This window comes from Hyaena hyaena, unplaced genomic scaffold (genome assembly GCF_003009895.1).
Source record: "Hyaena hyaena isolate Hyena2069 unplaced genomic scaffold, ASM300989v1 scaffold_378, whole genome shotgun sequence".
NCBI lineage: Eukaryota > Metazoa > Chordata > Mammalia > Carnivora > Hyaenidae > Hyaena > Hyaena hyaena.
Window position 1 is genome coordinate 1,391,082 of NW_024081009.1, and position 21,501 is coordinate 1,412,582.

General features: G+C 46.0%; 1 protein-coding gene across 2 annotated transcripts; it reads right to left on the reverse strand.

Moving 5' to 3' along the window:
• Nucleotides 1-2,999: 2,999 nt before the first annotated feature.
• LOC120244269 (ADP-ribosylation factor 2) lies at nucleotides 3,000-21,468 on the reverse strand. Of its 2 annotated transcripts, none has more exons than XM_039250670.1 (5): nucleotides 21,397-21,468; nucleotides 19,158-19,324; nucleotides 12,740-12,850; nucleotides 7,011-7,135; nucleotides 3,000-4,833 (listed from the first exon to the last, which is right to left on the reverse strand). In XM_039250670.1, exons 2-5 carry the CDS (start codon nucleotides 19,303-19,305, stop codon nucleotides 4,672-4,674), a joined length of 546 nt encoding a protein of 181 aa, XP_039106601.1. In that variant the 5' UTR covers nucleotides 19,306-19,324; nucleotides 21,397-21,468; the 3' UTR covers nucleotides 3,000-4,671. The 2 variants fall into 2 exon arrangements, with proteins under 2 accessions (XP_039106601.1, XP_039106602.1); XM_039250671.1 differs by lacking the exon at nucleotides 21,397-21,468 and adding an exon at nucleotides 21,309-21,329.
• Nucleotides 21,469-21,501: the final 33 nt, after the last annotated feature.

Sequence of the window (21,501 nt, forward strand, 5' to 3'; positions counted from 1 at the left end):
ACTCTCCCTCTTCTCAAGGTGCCTATAGCACTGCCGAGACGCACTAACTCGGCACCCCTGTTGCAACTGGTTTCATGATTATAAATTCCACACAGCTTTCTTGAGGTAATTTGCCCACTACACAGTTCACCCATTGTGAGAAAGCACTATGAAGGTTCCTAGCAAATGTATACAGCCGTGCAGCCATCGGCACAAGCCGGTTTCAGAACACGGCTTGCAGTTTTTGATTCCCAAAGAACATAAGCATCCAAGGTAGGTCGAGGAGTCCCCTGGCTGCAGTCTCCACTGGCCTAATAACGCAGCTCGAACCCCACACCCTGGCTCTTCCCCTCCACCCACCACTCATTCTTTTCTGTCAGCTGACCTGGTGCTGTACCTGCTGCTGTGAGCCCGGGGCCTGGACCTTCCCTAGCTGTCTCCACTGTGTGCTTTTGCTTCCTTCTCTCCCCACGTGCCAAGCTCTGCAAGCCAGTGTCTGGTCTTCGGCACAGAATCTGAGATGGCAGCGTGTTCTGGAAGGATATGAACCCTGGTGCCCCAGATGTGCATACGAATCATGGCCAGCCACGTGGCCTCAGAAAGTCACTTTAGCCTCTTGAACGTTGACTTCTCCCTTAGCAAAGTAGATGTAACACATGTGCCTTGCTGGCTGTGCATGGCAGAGATGATGCGTGTAAAGTGCCTAGAACGGCATCCATTATACTCAATAAATGGCAGTGATTACTGCTTTGCAATTATGATTACTGCTACTAATCCTGCTGCCACCTTTATTACTATTATTGGCACTCACAAGTCTTCTGCTCTGGGTGCCCATATGCCTCTCTCTTCCAGGCACATCCCTAACTGTGGTCCCCATTTCCTAGGTTTCTCCTGATGTTCGGGCAAGATGGATGCTCCTGACACTCGGAACCCTCAAGGCGCACCTCCACCAGAGCCGCGTGTAGGTCAGGGGATAAGGCTGCAGCACCACCTAGTGGCGATGAGCAGCAGCAAGTTATTTATTGGTCAAATTAGTAGCTGGTCTGACTGGACACTTTGGAGCCTTGAAGGTCACTGGTCCCTCCAAGGCTCGTGTGTGGGTGCTGTGTGCACCCTCCCCCTGCCATGCGTGGGAATAAAAGAGGATTTTAAAAAATTAAAAAATAGAAGAAAATTTCTTAGCATGGTAATCCGAGAGACCACAAGTTGTGACCAGGCAGTTGAAAAAGCATCCCCACCAAATCTACAGACACAGAAAGATCAGTGGTTAGCGGTTGCCTAGGAGCAGGGAGGGGGGAGGGGATGAAAGAGATGGGAAGCAAATGTTAAAGGGTATAGGGTTTCTTTTCAGAATGACGAAGATGTCCTAAAGTTGTGGTGATGGTCACACAGATCTGAATATACTGAAAAGCACTGACTGTATACTTTTAAATGCGTGAACTGTAGCATATGTGAATTATGTCTCAATAAAGCTGCTACCAAAAAAAGGTGAGAATACTGAAACTTTCAAAGGAAAAAAAATTTCATCTCCACAGCATATCATCGGATTTTGTGTGAACTACTCGACAAATTTCATCAGACCTCTGGACACAGGACTCAGGTCACTTTGCGGTGTCCTACTTCACCTGAAACCTACCTCAACAGGAGTATAAACACTCCTGTGCTGAGCAACTCACATGGAAACACTCCCAGTTCTGTTAAGGCATTATTTGAATTAGATCTAATTACATGACCCAAGACAGAGAGGACTCACAAAACCCCCACATTACCCCATATTCTTGAATCCACACAGAGCTGTACCCCAGGTCAGGCTGGGAACTTCCATTTCCAGGTAAGGAAATGGAGGGTCATTGGTTGAGTAGCCCAACCAAATCTAGCCAGTGAATGGGCAGAGCTTTAATTTTAGCCTCAGACTAGGATTCAAGATCCAGAGCCCTTACCATCCCATAGGGTGACTGCACAACCCACTTGTTGCGCTGTGTTCCGCGTAATTATTGGTAGCATCCCATTCCCTCTCTAGATAATAAAGTCCATGGTTCCTATGTGGCAGTTCTTCCCCTGGGGTTCTTTCTGCCTCGTCTGTGACTCAGGTGGACGTCTCTGGACGGATGCTGTGGCCAGGCCACCCTCAGCAGTTCCTAACGCCCCACTAGCCACAGGCCACTCACCTGCCCAGAACAGGCAACTCCAAAGAAACAGAACGTAGGTTAGTGGCTGCCACAGGCCTGGGGGGAGGGAGGAATGGGGAATGGATGCTAATGGATCCAGGGTTTCTTTTGGGGGTTGTCTAAAATCAGTAGCTGTGGTTGCATATACTAAAAACCACAGAACTTAACCAAAAAAAAAGGAAGGGAAACAGGTGAGGATAGGATGCAGCAACATGCTTGGTCGACAAGGACCCCAGCTGTTTTTGTGTTAGAAAAGGACCGAGCATCCAGCAGGAATAGAAGGTGAAGAGAGCAAGAGAGAGCTTCACACAGCCCCACATGATCCCACTTCCCTTCTCCTACAAAGAACGCCCCTTGGCTTGTGGCTGGCACTGTTGTTCACACTCAGACATCAAGATAGTCTCGGGGAAACACCAGAGCAAGGTCTACAAAGGTCTGAGACATTTAACCTGCACAACCCTCCTAGGTAGGTATTACGATCCCCATTTAACAGTGAAGCAAATGGAGGCTCAAGAGATGCAGAAGCTAAGAGTAAATGGCCTGAGGCCAACAGCCAGCAAGGGACATAGCTGGGAGATCAACATAGCTTTCAGGGACCCAAGTCTTTGTTCAAAGTTACTACACTGACGAGGCCCCACTCCCGCCCAACTCACTGGCTCCAAATCACAGGGAAAGACCGTAGTTTCAAAGTGTCACGAAAGCGATCGGTAAGGATATTGCTAAAGGCACAAGGCCCAGGAGAGCACCGCGGGGGCGTCTATTGCACAAGTCCCCTGGGAGTCTTCAGAAGTCTACTTAGACGGAGGGGAAAGGGGATTTTAAAGTAGTTCAACACATACAGAAGCACATGGCTGTTCTCTCCTCCTTCCAAAGCAAGCTCTTTATTGTCCAACCAACAATTGTTTAACGAGGCCTAGTACTGTCCTAGGTACACTGTACTAAGCACAAATACAAAAGTACGGGACACAGTCCCTGCCCATTTGAGGCGCACAACCTAAATCTCTCTCGGGAATTACTCCACGGTTAATACAAAAGTACAGGACACAGCCCCTGCCCATTTGAGGCGCACAACCTAAATCTCTCTCGGGAATTACTCCACGGTTAAAACTCAAATCGGGACTTGGATGCCAACATTGCAACAAACAGTCTTTAGGGTCAACATTTTAAAGGAAAACATCACACCCTATGTTGATTGTGGCAGGAAATCTCTTCCTAGTAGTAGCGACTTCGTTATTATCAATAAACAAGGGTTACTTTTGTTCAAGTTCACCTTACATTCCCCTCCTCTGTGATTTGAATAGAAATTTTTTTTGAAAAAGGGTTTTTCAAGAGTAAAGTAGTAGAAGTCGTCAGGTACACATCTGGCCAACAGCTGTCTGGGCAAACGCACTCTAGACAACCATGTGAAACTGAGCTCATGTCCAGGCCATTTTCACAAACATTCTGAGGACCACACAAAGCACGTTTCCACGCAGGACCTTACTGCCATCTGGGAAGGGGGCGGGCGCTGCAGAGAGCGGTCCAGAGGAGACATTTTCATACCAAAATTGAGCACCAACTCAGGGGCAATCACAGGGGTGGCAGGGGATTTCATCTCGACCCTCTCTCACTCGCAGAACTCATAGGTGTGTGGTTCTGGGAACAGAAACTAACCGAAACCGAAAAGTTGAATGGAGCTCATGAACTTGGCGACGAGTCCATCGCAGGAGCGAACCTCCCGCTTAGAGCACAGAACATTCAGCATAGGGCAAAGAAGTAGGAGCAGCCGCCTCGGGAGCCTGAAACCTGAGCAGGGGAGACAGATGCAGGGACAAGCACCTGCCCCTCCACAGGACCCTGTGGCCAAGAAGCTCGGCCTCCCACTGGGTTATTTACCCCAAATGGTCTCCATTGGGCAAATAAGAGGCAAACGAGGGAGGGAGGCAGCACGAGGGAAGGACTGGACAATTTTCTAGTGTTATGGTACTCGAATGAAATACTCGAATGAAAAAGATCTCGAGTTCCTTCAAATAAAACACATTACGCCAGGAAGAAAATAACTTAAGGGAAAGGTTCAGATCTGAACTTCAAACCCGCAGGAAGCAAGTGCCTTTTCCTCTTGAGGATCTTTTGACTTAAAGCACTGAGAAGGGAGCTGCTAGCTCCGGCAGTGATGGGAAAGGGGGACGGGCCCTTCTGTGCGGAGGCGCCAGGCCCAGCTCGACTGAGCCCCGTGCCAGCTCCCGGCCTCCTGCCCACCGTGGGGACCGCTCCGGCAAGCATGTGCCACACAGGCCCCGGGATCCCTCCATCCGCTACCAGACTGACCATTGGAGCTACTGAAATGGAAGGTAGCATTTCACGTGTAATACTGGGTTTTCTTCAAATGTAAGACTGGTTTTCTTAGAGCATGTATAAGGCACGGTGTGAGAAAGCTGCTCCCGCCCCCAGCCACACACCCACACTCGGCTCCTCACACGCACACATGCACACAGAAGAGGCCAGCTGACTTTGCCGCAACGCACGGGGAACGGATCGCTTCTGATCACTTCTGGTTCTTGAGCTGGTTCGAGAGCCAGTCCAGTCCTTCGTAAAGCCCATCTCCACTGGTAGCACAAGTGGCCTGAATGTACCAGTTTCTCTGGCGGAGGGAATGTAAGCCGAGCTTGTCTGTTATTTCCGCTGCGTTCATAGCATTCGGAAGATCCTTGAGAAAGAAAATCCGAAAGTCAGTTTATACTGACGCGTGTATATAACGAAATACTATGTTCTTCTCCCCGTACCTACCCCAGCCCACAGTCTGAGCTCAGTTGATCCTCAGTCTCTCTCTCTTTCTGACCTCTCAACTCCACACCAGTTAACACTACTGGTTGTAACATCAAAACAGATGCAGCCAGGGGCGCCTGGGTGGCTTAGTCGGTTAAGCGTCCGACTTTCGCTTAGGTCATGATCTCGCGGTTCATGGGTTCGAGCCCCGCGTTGGGCTCTGTGCTGACTGCCAGCTCAGAGCCTGGAGCCTGTTTCAGTCTGTGACTCCCTCTCAGAGCCTGGAGCCTGTTTCAGTCTGTGACTCCCTCTCTCTGACCGTCCCCTGCTCACGCTGTCTCTCTCTCTCCTAGAAATAAATAAAACATTAAAAAAAAAAAAAAAACAGATGCAGCCACCCTCCCGAGGCCGGCACCACCAGCTCTACCCTGGGGCACTGCGAGAACTTTCCTGATCAGTCCCTTTGCTTCTGCGCTTGTTCCCTCAAGTCTCTTCTCAACCCAGTGGTCAGTGAAACAGCGAGTCATTCTTCTTTCAAAACCCAACAGCAGCTCCATCTCTCTGGGGGGGAGAGCCAGAGTCCTTGCTGTGGCCTGCAAGGCCTTCACGACCTGAACCCCCAGGACCCCTCCCTAATTGTCCTGCTTAATCTTCTCAAATGCCGCACTCACCACGTCGCTACATTATAAAACTTAGGTATGTGGTATGTGGATTACTTATTACCCATCTCCTCTAACTAGAACCCAAGCTTGTTTACAAGGGCAGGAATTTCTATCTTGTTCTCAGTTATATTCCAAGTTCCTACAGCTCTGCCTGCCATCTAGTTAATGTACATCTAGATATACTGATATGGAATGCCATCAAAGATACGCTAAGTAAAAATGCTGATCTCCAGAACGTAAGTAAGAATACAATCATATAACTGTTTATACAGGCTTAGAAAGCTGTAGCTCTGGGAAAAGAAGAAATTCAACAGCGTTTTACCCTGAAGAGTGAGGCCAGGACATTTCAGTTGGTATTCTAAACTGCTGGCGCAATGTTCTGCTTTTATAATTAAAAAGAACAAGTGCCATTTCTTTTCGAAAGTCCATTACGATCACTAGTGAAATTCTGGACTGGCTTTGAACCCAACAGGAGGGTAAAGACTGACTGATGACCCAGCCACCATTTAAAATCATGTTGACAAAAAGCTGGATGGCAAGAGAAGATGCTTTCGATAAATCTGAAATGACAAACAGGATGCAACCCCGTCAGAAGAGCATGAGCTCAGTCTGTAATGAATGTACTCGTGGGGGAGAAGGTGGAAGGAAACACCACAATCCATGGAGGTTATCTCAGGCTGGTACATTCCACAACCCCACCTTCCTTTCCACGCTCAGTTCGGCTTTGAGTCCCGAGGTGGGACGGCTCTACCCTCGGCCCTCCTCCCCCTCTTCCTTTACTGCTTTCCATTACATTTATGTAGAAGGCCCTTCTCCTCCAGGAAGGTAGCCTCGTATGATGCAACCATCTCCTGCCTCACTGCCCTGCCCCCTTTGTTCTAGCTGTACTGGCTGCCTTGCTATTTCTAGCCCCACATGGCTCCCTTCCTGCTGGCCTTCGGGTCTTCTTCTCAAATGTCATCTTATGAGGGAGGAATCTGGCCCTTCCCCACATCCATCCTGTCCCCGTCCTCCATCTTACCTCCCTCCATAACACTTCCAGCAGACACATTATGTGTTATTTACCGACTGCCTCTCCTTGCACTAGAACGTAACCTCCATGAACACAGGGATTTCTGTCTGTCTTGCTGCTCACTGCTACAACACCGATACCGAAAACAATGCCTGGATCTTAGTAGATGCTTAATTAATATTTGCTGTGTGAATGAATAGAAGACAAGCTAAAAAGGAGGTGCAGAAAGGGTACCTGGCTGTCTCAAGGTCATGAGTTCAAGCCCCACGTTGGGCCTAGAGCTTACTTTACAAAAAAGAAAAAAAGGAGGTGGAGGCTAAGGTGGTAAGGTCATGGTAGTGACTAGAGAGAGGAAGGCAGGTATCTAATTTAACTTATCTCTACTTTTAAGTAAGTGTCTGGCAGAAATTTCAGTCCCCGTATTCAGAAAGCTAAACAATATACCTGTTTATTTACAAACACCAATAAAACTGCATCTCGGAGTTCATCTTCTGCTAGCATTCTGGTTAGTTCTTCTCGGGCCTCATTGACCCGCTCTCTGTCATTACTGTCGACCACAAAAATCAGCCCTGGAAAAAAATCACAAACATGTTGGTAATCTGAACCTGGAAAAGGGCAACTGTTTATATGTCCTCACAGCTTCTCCCTACTTATGTGCATGGTTTCACCGACAGCAACCGGTAAGGAAGGACATCTAACGTCCAGAGGCAGGCAGCCTGCTGCACACTCAGCCCGCCGACCTTTTCGGAAACAGCACAGGCCTTCACCACATTAACAGGGACAAGAATAGACAGAGAAAAGGTTAAGGTTCCTGCTTTATCACTTCACTTCTACATCATGTCTACATACAGAAGTCCCAACAAAAACATCAGAGTTCAGATAAGCGTTGCTGGTTGGCAATACTCTGCAGATGTCACACATCGGCGTGCCGGGGGTAATGCGTCCGGACTCTGTGCAGAAAGGACAAGGGGAGCTCTGTGTCTGGTACCTCCCAGACCTCGCCCTCCGTCTCTCCCCCTTTGGCTGGTTCATCTGTATCTCTGTGCTATAACAAAACTGTAATTCTCAGTATTTCGCTTTCCTGAGTCCTAGGAATCATTCTGATGAAGTACGGAACCTAAGGGGGTCCCGGGAACTGCCAAATTTGCAGCCAGTCAATCAGAAGCGAGGGTCGGGTGGTCTGCGGACCCCATTTACGGCTGGTGTCGGAAGTGAGGGAGTTTTGTGCCCCTACCCTGTGAAGTTTGGCCCAACTCCAGGTAGTTGGTGTTGGGAAGTCCTTGCAGGATCCCACACTAGACAGCATCAGAGAAGCCCCAGGAAGCAAGAGGCGAGTCGAAGAAAGATACCACCACCCTGTGTCTAAGCAAAGGTGGTAGAAACTGGCACAAACCTGGTTCTGCCCCAACATCGGCTGGAGGAAACGCTGGGCCAAGACGATTCTCTGGGGAATCCTACTCACACCCAAATAGTGAACAGGGAAGACCTTCCCAGCAGCGGTCCATGCACAGTACATAACGATAGTAAGGACCTGGTGGCTAGCTGACAACACGCCCTCGACGTGACAAAACTGTGTAGGGCTGCCACAACTAACCTGCTCTCAGGCCGTATCGAGAGCAGTGCTGTCCTCTTGGTTTCTAGGGTGTGCATGATAAAGAGCCTTCTCTGTTGTATCTCAGTCGGAACATCCTGCGGAGAGGAGTGGCCGCTGCCGGACCCCACGCTCCAGAACGTAGGAGCCCTGGAAGGACTCAAAGCATGAGTAGGATGGCAAAGGGACTAGAGACCATGTGACGAAAAATGTAAAATGGACAGGGTGGGAGCTGACGTACAGTCCCTTCACCACTCCTAATAGAAAGGCTTATAAATATGAGCCTTTACACTTTCTACGGCTTTTACATAAATCCTTATCTGAGAAACAAAAGAATCTGGCATCAGACGGACTCTACTTTTGAACTGGGAGAACCTAGAAAAGATAATTTTACACATGAATAGTAGACTACAATTTTTTTTTAAGGTTTATTTTACTTTTTTTGAGACAGAGCTTGAGTGGGGGACGGGCAGAGAGAGAGGGAATCACAGAATCTGAAGCAGGCTCCAGGCTCCGAGCAGATAGCCCAGAGCCCAACACAGGGTTCGAACCCATGGACAGTGAGATCATGACCTGAGCCGAAGTCGGCCGCCCAACCGACTGAGCCACCCAGGCTCCCCAAGACTACAATTTGTTTTAAAAGGCAGGGAGGCTGGAGCGCCTGGGTGGCTCAGTCGGTTGAGCGTCCGACTTTGGCTCAGGTCATGATCTCATAGTCCATGAGTTCGAGCCCCGCATTGGGCTCTGCATGGACAGCTCAGAGCCTGGAGCCTGCTTTCATTCTTGGACTCCCTGTCTCTCTGCCCCTCCCCTGCTCACCTCTGTCCCTCTCTGTCTCTCAAAAATAAATGAACATTGGAAAAAAAATTGTTAAGGGCGGGGAAGGGTATAGATTTAGAGCTGCGTGCAGATGTAGAAAATATCTTTGGACAGATATGCAAGAAACAGAAGTGCTGGTCTATGGAGGGAGAGCTGAGTAGTTAGGGGACAGGAAGGAGACAGTGGCATTTCATCATACACTTTTATTTCTTTTGGAAATTTGAACCATATAAATGTAGGGCCATTTAACAAATTAAAATAACTGCACCTACAATCAAAGAGAAAAATCTTAAAAAGAAGAAAAGGAGAAAAATCTTTCCACATGAGAACTAATAGACCATTTTAGGCACCCTATGTAATATAATCATCTAAGAACTCACAAACTATTCACATTCCAATCTATACAAGTGAAGCCTAGTGAAGGCACAGTCAAATGTCTTCATGGGAGAGCTAAAGGCTATCATTTAGTCTGTCATACTCAATATCCTGATGAAGAAAATTTAATAAAAAAGACAGCTTGACCTTTGACACGCCAGCAGAAGGAAAAGGGGCAGCATCCAAGGCCACTCGTAGCTGAGATGCCTGTGCCCACTACAGACAGCAAGTCCATTCTTCAAGCACTCCCCATTTACTAGTTTCATGAGGAGTCTAAATTACCCACCGCAAGGTCCTGGAACATAGCCAGGTGCCTGCCATTGAAGCAATGGGCACCAAAGTTCAATAGAATTGGACTTGTTAGGAACAGAAGATTGAAAACAAAAAGGCATTTCAACTTGGTGACCGAATGTGACAGCATTGAATCGGGAGGCAAAAGGAATCCTGCCAGAGAATGAGGAAGTGAAACCTCTCACTATTTGGGCTCTGTGATGGGGGTAATTTACGAGTGAACTTGACTGGGCCACGGGGTGCCCAGACATTCGGTCAAACATTACTCTGGGTGTGTCTGGGAGGGTGTTTCTGGACGAGGTTAATGACATCTGAATCAGCAGACTGAGTACAGCAGGCTGCCTTTCCCAGCGGGGGTGGGCCTCTCCGGTCCATTGAAGGCCGGAAGAGAACAAAAGAGTGACAGAAGTCTCTGCCTGGCCATCCTGGAGCTGCTCTTCTGCCTCTGGACTGGAACTTCCGGCATCGGCCACCCTGGCTCTCCTGCTCGCCAAATGCAGATCCTGGGACTGCTCAGCCTTTGTGACCATGCGAGCCAATTCCTTATAATAAATTCCATCCTTCCCACTGGTTCTGTTTCCTCTGGAGAAGCTGGACTTCTCCTAGCCTACTATCTTCCAACCACCGAACAAAGCATTTTACAAAATCAATCTCATTTAAGCCAAATGAACCAACACAGTATGTAGTACCTCCATTTTACAGATAAGGAAACGGACAAAAGATTACTTAACCTTATCAAGGTTGCAGAGCAGAGCTGTGGTTCAAACCCCCGCTTTCTAGATTTATTAACTAATGAGGGATTGCAACCGTTTGGCCATTATGGCAAGTACCAACCCAAGATAAATGAACACTCTGACCATCAGAAGGTATATTGTCTACAGTGGATTGAAACACAGATACAAAAATCTAAGAGTCATCATGGAAATTGCTAAGGTATCAAGTCATCTCTCTGAAGATCAATAAAAGCAAAGAATCATGCACTTTTTCTGACTTTCTTATATAACATATGTTTCAGAGAAACGAAACATTTGATGAAGGAGTTCTCTGTTTAGAAGGATTTCAGCTAACAAATATAAATGAAATGACAAGATCTAGAAAAAATTCATCATTCTATCACTCTAGTGAAATAACAGATCTAGGAAAGAGTCTTCCACTTTCCCAATTTCTCAATAAAGTGGGAGGGAACTTTATTTCGGGGGAATTATGCTGATACCATCTGAATCCACTTAGTGTCACTAAAAGTGGGACAATCAAACTCCTGTGTTCAGATGTGATACGACAGGAAGTACTCAGCACCACGTCTGAAGTATTCTTGCCGCCAAAATGAACCAGAATGTAACCAAGCCTCTAGAACAAACTACCATTTTCCGAGATATCCATTGACAAATTACATAACACTACAATAATCAGCCAAATCCAAAATGAGAGATGAACATCTAACAAAAATGGCACAGGAAAAAAGAAAAAAAAGAGGTGGGAGAGGATCTGTTTAAGAGTAACAGCCTAAAGGGACATGACAATGAAATGCAATGTGTGCACCATGGCTCCCAAGGCAAACCAATCAAAATCTTGAATACGTCCTTTCTACATATCTTGAATAAGGACTGGGTACTTGTCATTAAAGATGAATACTAATTTTGGGGGTATGATAATGGCATGGAGTTTATGTTCAGAAAAAAAGGCTTTATCAGTTTGAAGTGAAAAATGAAGGACATACGAGCAGAAGGTACAATGTTTGGGATTTGCTAAACATACTCTGGACAGAATGCTAATAACTGTTGAAGCGGGGCAAGGTCACGAGGGGGTTTGTTCTGTATCCTCTCTCCTTATAGCTTTTGAATTTTCCCCTAACAAAAATAAAATACTTATGTGTATGTATGCATGTAAATATATATATACTCATTTATACAGCATTTGGAGAAAGAGAAATTTAATTTAATTTAAAGGCTGAGAAAATAGCTGCAAATGAAGTGAAGTGCCACAACAATGATCTAAAGCATAAAGGGCCAGCCGGCTTGGGTACTGGGTATGACAAGACCCACCAATACAAGCCTTTACTATGAACCGTGTGCAATGAAAACACCACCAGTAACAGAATCTTCAAAATTAAAAGACTCAGATACGTTCTAAAGTGAGCATGGAGACACCATATGGTTATGAAGCTACATGAGAATCAGGGTGTAAAAGCTATGTGAACAGTTTACGGATATCTTCACAGGCAATATTCTAAAAGGCAGCATTTATCCAACACAAAATCCACGGGGAAAAAAACCTCAAGGAGATCGATGAGGGGGTGTGGACCCATTAAACCCCCAACTTTTTTTTTTTTTTTAATTTTTTTTTTAATGTTTTATTTATTTCTAGGAGAGAGAGAGAGAGAGAGACAGCGTGAGCAGGGGAGGGTCAGAGAGAGAGGGAGTCACAGACTGAAACAAGCTCCAGGCTCTGAGCTGGCAGTCAGCACAGAGCCCGACGCGGGGCTCGAACCCACGAACCGCGAGACCATGACCCAAGCGAAAGTCGGACGCTTAACCGACTAAGCCACCCAGGCGCCCCATAAACCTCCAACTTTTAAGAAACCAGTGATAAGGAGAGGAGGCACCGATCTGGGATACGTGTCAGCTCAGACCCCTCTAGAATCACAGGGCAACAGGGAGCCACCGGCCACACGAGATGCTGGCATTTGGGGTTCCAGTCACACCTGTTCATCGCTTTCTCTCCAGAGGCATGATTCTTAGATATTCTCAATAGGTTTAAAAGAGCTTACTGAATTCAAATTCTTCAAAAATTGGTACTTCATCTAAGGTACATAGTTCTCAATAAACCAAAAGACAAAATTCAGGAGGACAACCCTTTTGTAACTAGTCTGGATTAAGAGGAGTTCTCTATGTAGGGCACTAATGCCCAAGCACCTTTTCTAGAAAAGAGGGACCATTTTCCAAAAAGACACCTCCCCAGGAGGTGTAAGTGGGTCATCAGAAGAGAAGGAATGACTGACAGTCCAAATACAGCAGAGCACCAGGTTCTGCCATGAGCATCCATCTTTAGATGCATTTCATACTAATGGCTCCGAGGCCATAGACTGGATAATCTTTACCTTGGGTGTTCTGGAAATAATGTCGCCACAAAGGTCTGATTTTGTCCTGGCCGCCAACATCCCAGACTGTGAAGCTGATGTTTTTATATTCTACCGTTTCTACATTGAAACCTAAATTGGGAAGATGGAGAAAATTGTTAATGAAGACTTTTGTTGAACAATTCCAATGAATTTCAGCTAACATTTGGACAGTACTTTTAATTTACAAAGCAACTTGCTCGTCCAAGATCTGTAGCTTGCAGCGGGGCGCTGGGCTGGCTCAGTCGATAGAGCATGCAACACTCAATCTCAGGGTAGTGAGTTCAAATCCCACTCTGAGACTAGAGCTTACTTAAAAAAGAAAAAAAAATCTAGGGCTTACAAAACAGAGTATGTTAGCTTGCTCTCTCCTTCATCATGATAGGGGTCTCAAACCTTCTCTACTCTCTCCAAACTCAAACCTCACATGTCCCCTTTTTCTCTCAGCAGATCATACAGCGCACTTCAGAGCAAACAGAAGCCATTAACGAAGCAGACTTTCACCTCCCACCACACAATGTAGAAACCTACCTACATCTTCACCCACATGTTTTTCCCTCCCTCTTGGAACAACAGAAGGGGGCTACCATCCAATGTCAATTCCATCCACTCATACCGCCAGACCTTTTGCTGTTCTCCCCCGCTCTCCGAAATCTCCATCCTGTTCATCTCAGCATGCTTAAGTCTTTATCATCTTTCGAAAAAGGCCTTCCTTGACTCCACATCTTCAACCATTACCACCCTCTATTTTCCCTAATAAAGCCAAACTTCTTTAAGAAGTTCAGTTACATTCACTGCACCTACCGTGGCACCTTGTTCCCTAGAGCACCTTGGTTCTGCTCCATCATGTTACAGAGCTGATCCTGCCAAACCGACCAATGACCACCATGTCCATAAATCCAACAGATGCTCTTCGGGTCTTACGGAATTTGACACTACTGCTCACTCCCTCCTTGAAACTCTTCCTTGCTTTCCCATTTTCCTTCTATTTCAATGGCTGGCCCTTCTTGGTCTACTTGGTGAGCTCAACCACGTTTAATTGATCCTTAGAGGATGGAGTTCCTGTGACTCTGTACTGCCCCATCCAGGCTCTTCTTTCCACATCCCCAGAGGTGATCTCATTCCCTCCTGGGGTTTTATCACCATTTTTGTGCTAATGACTCAAATTTACATGATCCCAACCCAGATCTCCTGAATTTAGGGCTCATAATCCAACCTTCTATCCAACATCTTTGGTTAAATGTCTCGAAGTCTCCAATAAGGCAGCATGCCAAACCTGAACTAGAGACCCCTCCACCCCCTATCTTGCTCCTCTCCTAGCTACCCTGCACCCCTTCATCCCACAAGCCGGAAATTTGGGAGGCATCACTGACACTTCCAACTCTCTCACCCCTAAAATTCTCATTATCAAATCTTATCTGTTCAGCCTCCTAAATATCTAAGGGACACCCTAACCCACGAAACTGTCGTTTCAAGTCTCAATTATTGAAGCAACCTAACTAATCTACCCACAGCCACTCTTCCTCTCTCGGTCCACTCACTATTTTCTAATCAAAACTCTCAAAACACATGCGATCATATCACTTCCCTACACACTCCTGCTTGATTGAAATATTTGAAATAAGGGGAACAAAATCTCTCCTTGGCTTCCCACACCCAAGTCCCCAACATGACTGTCGAGGCCTACCACAACCTGGGACTGCTCACTTTCCAAATCTCATTTTGGGTCAAGCCTGGTTTTAATGAGGGGCACTAACTGCAGCAATCTCAATTCTTGCTAAATAAATGTGTAGTTTCAATGCCATTCTAATCCTAAAGTAAAGAGCTGGAAAGAAAGGGGGGTGGAAATGTAGCAAAATGATCTTAAAATATAATCTGGAAAAATAAGCAAATAACCAGGAACTCTGAAAACAGGTAACAAATTACTTTTAAGATATTAGGGGGCCCTGAGTGGCTCCGTCGGTTAAGCAGCTGACTCAGTTTCGGCTCAGATCATGATTTTACAGTTTCCTGAGTTCAATCCTGCATGGGAGTCTGCACTAATGGTGCGGAGCCTGCCTGGGATTCTCTCGCTCTCTCCCTCTGTCTCTACCTCTCCCCTGCTCACACTGCCTGTCTATCTGTCTGTCTCTCTCTCTCAAAATAAACAAACTTAAAAATTTTTTTCCTGAAGATAGTATCAAACCTTAGTAATACTTGAAATAATTAAGTTCAAATGACTACAACAGGGAGTTGTCCGGAAAGACACACATACCCAATGAAAACTTAGTATTATGATAAAGAAGGCATTTAAAATCAGTGTGGGAAAACTATCCAATAAATGGTGGAGAGCTGTCTACCCCTGCACATGTCCCATACATATATGACTGTCTGGTTTAATTAAAATGAACTACAATTAAAAGGTGAGCTCCTCCATCAAACTAGCCACATTTCAAGTGCTCAACAGACGCTTGTGGCTCTGGCTACCAGCCTGGACAGTGTGGTCACGGATACTTCCATCACTGCAGAATGTTCTACTGGCCAGCACTGGCCTCCTCATTTGAAAAGTTTAACTAAATCCCAACCTTACTTATAGCAGAAAAATAAACTTCAAGTAAATAAAATATTGCAGGGGCGCCTGGGTGGCTTAGTCGGTTAAGCGTCCGACTTTCGCTCAGGTCATGATCTTGCGGTTTGTGGGTTCGAGCCCCGCGTCGGGCTCTGTGCTGACTGCCAGCTCAGAGCCTGGAGCCTGTTTCAGTCTGTGACTCCCTCTCTCTCTGACCCTCCCCTGCTCACGCTGTCTCTCTCTCTCTCTCTCCTAGAAATAAATAAAACATTAAAAAAAATTTTTTTTTTTAAAATAATAATAAAATAAAATATTGCAATGTTTTAAAAAATGAAATAAAAAGAATGAATAAAATAAGCAGCAGAAAATATTGGTGAATACTTTTCTGGCCCTGGAGTGAGGAAGACCTTTCTAAAAATGATACCAAAGGGGCACCTGGGTGGCTCAGTCAGTTAAACGTCCGACTTCAACTCAGATCATGATCTACGGTTTGTGGGTTTGAGCCCCGCATTGGGCTCTGTGCTGACAGCTTAGAGCCTGGAGCCTGCTTCAGATTCTGTACCTCCCTCTCTCTCTGACCCTCCCCTGCTCACGCTCTCTCTCTCTCTCAGAAATAAATAAAACATTAAAAAAATTTTTTAAAAAAAGGAGAAACTTCTTTAAAAAACAGAAAACAAAAAAAGAACAACTGCAAATAACTGAATCAACCATCAATGGAAATTCATCAAAGTATAGCTACAATGGAATACTATCTTGTCATTAAAATTTGACGTTAATCTGTATTAGTTGTTAGGTAAGCCCCAAAATTTAGTGACTTAGAATAATGATTCCCTCCTCCACCGCCACCAATTCTGTGGGTTGCCTCGGTGTCCCCCTGTAGTACATTTCAGCCAAGGACTCAGACCAGGCTTCTCTCTCTCCAGGTGGTCTTCTCATTCTCAAGGATGGTGGCAGGGTTCCCAAAGTGCAAGCCCCAGGGCACAAACACTAACTTTATCTTCGCCAAAGTAAGCCCATGGCCAAGCTCCACGCTGGGCATCACAGTAGAAGGGGACTGCATATGGGGGTGGATACTGAGGGGAACGATGCATTGGAGGCCACTAGTTTAACCAAGGTCAGTATCCAGTTCACTCACCAAACATTTACTGGACAGGGGAGGCTGCGAGGCTCAGTCAGTTAAGTGCCCCAATCTTGATTTTGGCTCGGGCCATGATCTCATGGTTCCTGAGTTCGAGCCCTGAAACGGGTTCCACACTAAGTGTGGAACCTGCTTGGGATTCTCTTTCTCTCTCTCTCTCTCTGGCCTTCCGCCACTCACTTAAATGTACATACGCATGTGCTCTCTCTCAAAATAAATAAACTTAAAGATATATATATTTATGGGGTGCCTGGGTGGCTTAGTCAGTTAAGTGTCCGACTCTTGATTTTGGCTCAGCTCATGATCCCACAGTTCGTGAGATGGAGCCGGCATCTGGCTATGCACCAGCTTGGGATTCTCTCTCCCTCTCTCTCTGCCCCTCCCCAATCACACTCTGTTGCTCTCTCTCTCTTTCTCAAAATAAATAAATAAACCTGGGGATGCCTGGATGGCTCGTGAATTTGAGCCTGCTTGGGATTCTCTCCCCCCTCCCATGTGTCCTCTCTCTCTCTCAAAACAAATAAAATAAACTTTAAAAATTATTTAAAAAAAGAAATAAATAAACTTAAAAATAAATAGTTTCTGGACGACTTTGGGCCAGGCCTTTTGCCAGGAGCTTGGGAACAGTGGTGAAAGAGGCAGACAGGGTTCGTGCCCTCATTTTACTCCCACTGCTGGAAGGAAGAGACGTGAGCAAGCAATGACAAATGTGTTGACAGTTACTCAGAAGTTCAAGTTACTATGGAAACTTACCAGGGGAAAACCAGTCAAGGGTATCAGGAAAGGTGCCCCTGAGAAATAATGTTTAAACTAAGACCAAAAGAATGAGCTGGCATTAGCTACGTCAAGGGGGAGGAGGGTAAGGAAGAAGGCGGAAAGCATTCCCCAGAGAGGAAATAACAAGAGAGGTCCAAATATACTGTCTAATGCAAAGGAAGTTGGAAAACAGCATACCTATGATTTTACAAAAATATTCACCAAAATCTTTTTTCTTAAGGCTTATTTATTTTGAGAGAGGGAGAGAACAAGGAAGGGGCAGAGAGAGAGAGGGCAAGAAGAATCTCAAGCAGGCTTCATGCTGTCAGTGCAAAGCCCAACGGAGGGCTCGATCTCAAGAACACTCACAAACCGAGAGCTCATGACCTAAGCCAAAATCAAGAGTTGGACGCTCAACCGACAACTGAGCCACCCCGTGCCCCTTCTCCAAAATCTTAATGGTACAGTGTTTTTAACACTTATTTCTATGTTGCTGTAGGTCTGACATTATGGAAGCATGAATTATTTTTATAATTGGAGAAACTCATGCAATTAGGCTATTGGGATTGATAATATGTTTTTAAATTGTGGGTATGAGCATTCTGTCCATCTGGTTTCCTCCTTCTCCAAATGTTGCAAAATCTCTGAAACTGTTGCCCAAGTGGGAAGCTGATCCTTTGATTCCTGTGACTAATCCAACATTCAGAATACCACTGATTTCACATGCCATCCTGGGGGCGCCTATTCTCATGCAGGAGTTTGGATCTAGAGGCAGCTCATAAGGCAAAGAGCAAGTCCGGTCAAACCTGCCTTTGCAATCCTTAAATGGTCCACGAAACACAGTGCTGGTGCACGTGTGTAACTACACTGCCAGGTGGTCCTCCAGCACTGGAACAAACCAGATTCTTCAGCTGGACACCAACTCAAGCAATTGGCTTGAGCCCAAGTGAAGAAAATCACACTGCATCTCTAAAGGTTAGGAACATACTTCCTGCGGACATGCTTCTACTTAGAAAGCCCAGCTGGAAAGAAGCCTGACTGAAGAGGCAACTAATTCCTAGCTTCCAGCTGGGGCAGAGGCTGGGATCCCTGAGTGGAATACAGGGCATAACTGCCCTCCCTGTTTTAAGATTTTATCTTTAAGTGATCTCCACATCCAACATGAGGCTCGAACTCATAACACCCAAGATCAAGAGTCCCAAGCTCTACCGACCAAGCCAGCCAGGTGTCCCTGCCCTCCCTGTTTCATCATATCCTTTTTCTTTTTCTACCAAGCACATAGGGTTAAGTGTCCTAAACCCAAATGTGTTCATCTGATTGCCCTGTAAACCCACCAATGTCCTTAGAGATGCCAGGGAGCACCTGAGAAATTCTACATTACCTAGTTTTGGCCTCAAAAAGTTTGCACTCTTGGGGCAGACAAGATTTTCAAAAAGAAGTATTTAATAATAGGGATGCCTGGGTGGCTCAGTAGGTTAAGCACCTGACTTCAGCTCAGGTCGTGGTCTCACAGTTCGTGTGCTCAAGCCCCACACTGGGCTCTGCCCCAACAGTGTGGAAGCTTGCTTGGGATTCTCTCTCTTTCCCTCTCTCTCTCTGCCTCTCCCCAAATCATGCCTTCCCTCTCTCAAAAATAAATAAACTTAAAAAAATAAATAAAAAGAAGTATTCAGGGGTGGCTGGGTGGCTCAGTTGGTTAAGCATCTCCAGCTCCTGTTATCAGTCAGCTTGGGTCATGATCTCATGGTTTGTGAGTTCGACCCCCACATCGGGCTCTGTACTGACAGCGTGGAGCCTGCTTGGAATTCTCTCTCTCCTGCTCTCTGCCCCTCCCCCATTCATACTCTCTCAAAATGAATAAACTTAAAAAAAAAAAAAAGGTAATCAATAACATAAAAAGCATGCAGAGTATAACATACTACATCGTAAATTGTTCTTGTTACAGGCCCTGAACATACCTATCGTAGGGATGGTAGTCACAATCTCTCCCAGTTTCAATTTATACAAGATGGTGGTTTTTCCAGCTGCATCCAAACCCACCATAAGAATCCGCATCTCTTTTTTCCCAAATAGACTTTTGAACAGTTTTTCAAAAACGTTCCCCATTGTGACTGAATTCCGTTACCTGAATGAAAAGAAAAGCATGGTAAGTGACTGGTCTTTGCAGAGATACAGAAACATCATACAGAAAATACAAGTCTCTATTAGAGGCGGCTCCTGGTAAGATTTAAACAACGTTAAGTTTAATTTGGCCAATAAAGAGTAGTGTGTCTAGTTTTCAAGGGGAAATTCAACTAAGCTTTTTGAAGTCTTGCCAGAAAATTCTTTTTCCATTGCAGCGTCCAAGTGGGATAAGTGGGAACACAGTCTCCATGCTACCACTATAGCAGCAGGCTTTGGTTGCCCTAAGTATGGAAGCAATCTCACAACAGGCACATCTACGCTCTCTTGAAATCAGAACTAAAGAAGGAGAGAACCAGTATATTTACAGGATGTGAAGCAAAGTCCTTAACACAAGTTAAGCATCGGTTTCTCTTAGAAATTTTGTAGTTGCCCTTGACTAGCAAACAGTATCAATACCCAGAAAAGAACCTACAAAATTTTCATAGGGGAGGAAATACAGCATTGGGACACTGCACTCTTAACACAGAAACAGGGCAGAGGTGAGGCGATCCCATAGCATCCACTGTTGACATCACCTGCCTCTCAGCCAACTTTTTTTTTTGCTTTATGTCGAAATGTAATTTACATACAGATAAAAACACATGATAACCATACAGTTTAACCAAACGTCATGAACCAAACAAAAAAAGATGATTATCAGCAACCCAGATCTCCTTGTCCCTCAATCCCAGTCCTTGCCTCCCAAAAGGTAATCACTGTATTGACATCTAACAGCCCAAGTGTTCAATATTTTATTTTTTAGTAAAGTGTATAATAGATTCTATAAAGAAAGGCAACAGTAAAGACAGACTAGCTTTGCAGGAATTTACAGTCTTTTAACACATCAGCCTATGAAGTGTGAGCTTGACATTCTAAAGACTTAAAAGTAGTACTGTGTCTGCATCTCTAAGCAAGCTCCTCAAAGTGTGCAAAGATTCTTCTACAAAAACAACAACAAAAAAAAACTTTGTTCTAAAAACTATGATTTTTCTGTTAAACTGCTAACCAGAGAAAAAAACTTTACTCCTTGGCAGAGCAGACAGAAAATGCAACAAGGACGGCCAATCTCTCATTCATCTGGACCCTAGTGACCTCAGAGGGAAGATCATCAAATTCCATAGGCCCGGTTTGCCACAGTAGCTTACTTAACACGTATGATGTCCGAGCACACACCATTCCGTTCGACCATCAGAGAAGAGAAGCAGAGCATGTATCCCATACATAAATGAAGTAAAGATGAACTGCTACAACCAAAAAATGAATGCTTTTATCATTCATAGATGGTCTACATGTAAAGTAATACAAACATCCAGGGCATTGCAGCAGTCAAAATCTTGTTGGGCGACAATACTAGATGCCTTGCCTTTGTTTCCGAAAAACCACAAATCGCATAGACGAGAAAAATTATAAGGAACGTGCTGGGGGTGGAGGGGAGAGATACTTGCCACCAAATGTCCTTTGAGGCAAATACTCATGCTCCACTCCCCCTCCCAGCCACACACAGGACACCACCTAGGTTTTCCCTCCTGCTTCTCTTTTCCTCTTACTCCTCATCTCCCAGAGGCTCCCAAATCCCGCTGCGTCTCTGAACACCCTCTGGGGAAAAATGCCCCCGATCCCGGCACCTTTTCGGCAGGCTCACCCTTCCCTGCCACAAGCACCGACTATCCATCAGGGAGGAACGGTGGCGAGACCCCCAGTCCACGAATGAGTGGGGGACCCTCAAGTGGGCGTGCGCGGCGGACAGGCACGGGCGCCAGGTCCCCGGGAAGGGCCCAGAATGCCTTCTCTGCCCGCCCACCATGTCACTCCCTCTCAACCTGCCTGCTCTCGGGAGAGCTGGGGGCCACGGGTGGACGCTCCAAGCTTCACCCGGGTACCCGCAGCGCCGACGCTACATAAGGTGGAGAAGGGGCAGGGACCCCAAACCCTTTCCGCAGACCGACCGCTGTTCTCTGGTTTCCTGGCAGCTGACGGTGCGAAAATCCAGCCAGGCCTTGAGTACCGCCGCCCCTGGTGCCCAGCCGCACTCACCTGCCGCCGCACTGGGCACGTTTACCCACACCGCTGCCTTTCGGATTTCGGCTCCTCTCTGCAAAATGGCGACAGGCGCGGGGGCGGGAACGACAACCAACCAAT

Excerpts from the sequence above, each read along its gene's own strand:
- LOC120244269 (XM_039250670.1), bottom strand. The coding sequence starts at position 19,305 with ATGGGGAACGTTTTTGAAAAACTGTTCAAAAGTCTATTTGGGAAAAAA. Across the intron at positions 12,851-19,157 it reads GACTACCATCCCTACGATAG|GTTTCAATGTAGAAACGGTA; the intron begins GTATGTTCAGGG and ends TTCCCAATTTAG. Across the intron at positions 4,834-7,010 it reads TGGTGTTTGTAAATAAACAG|GATCTTCCGAATGCTATGAA; the intron begins GTATATTGTTTA and ends TTCTTTCTCAAG.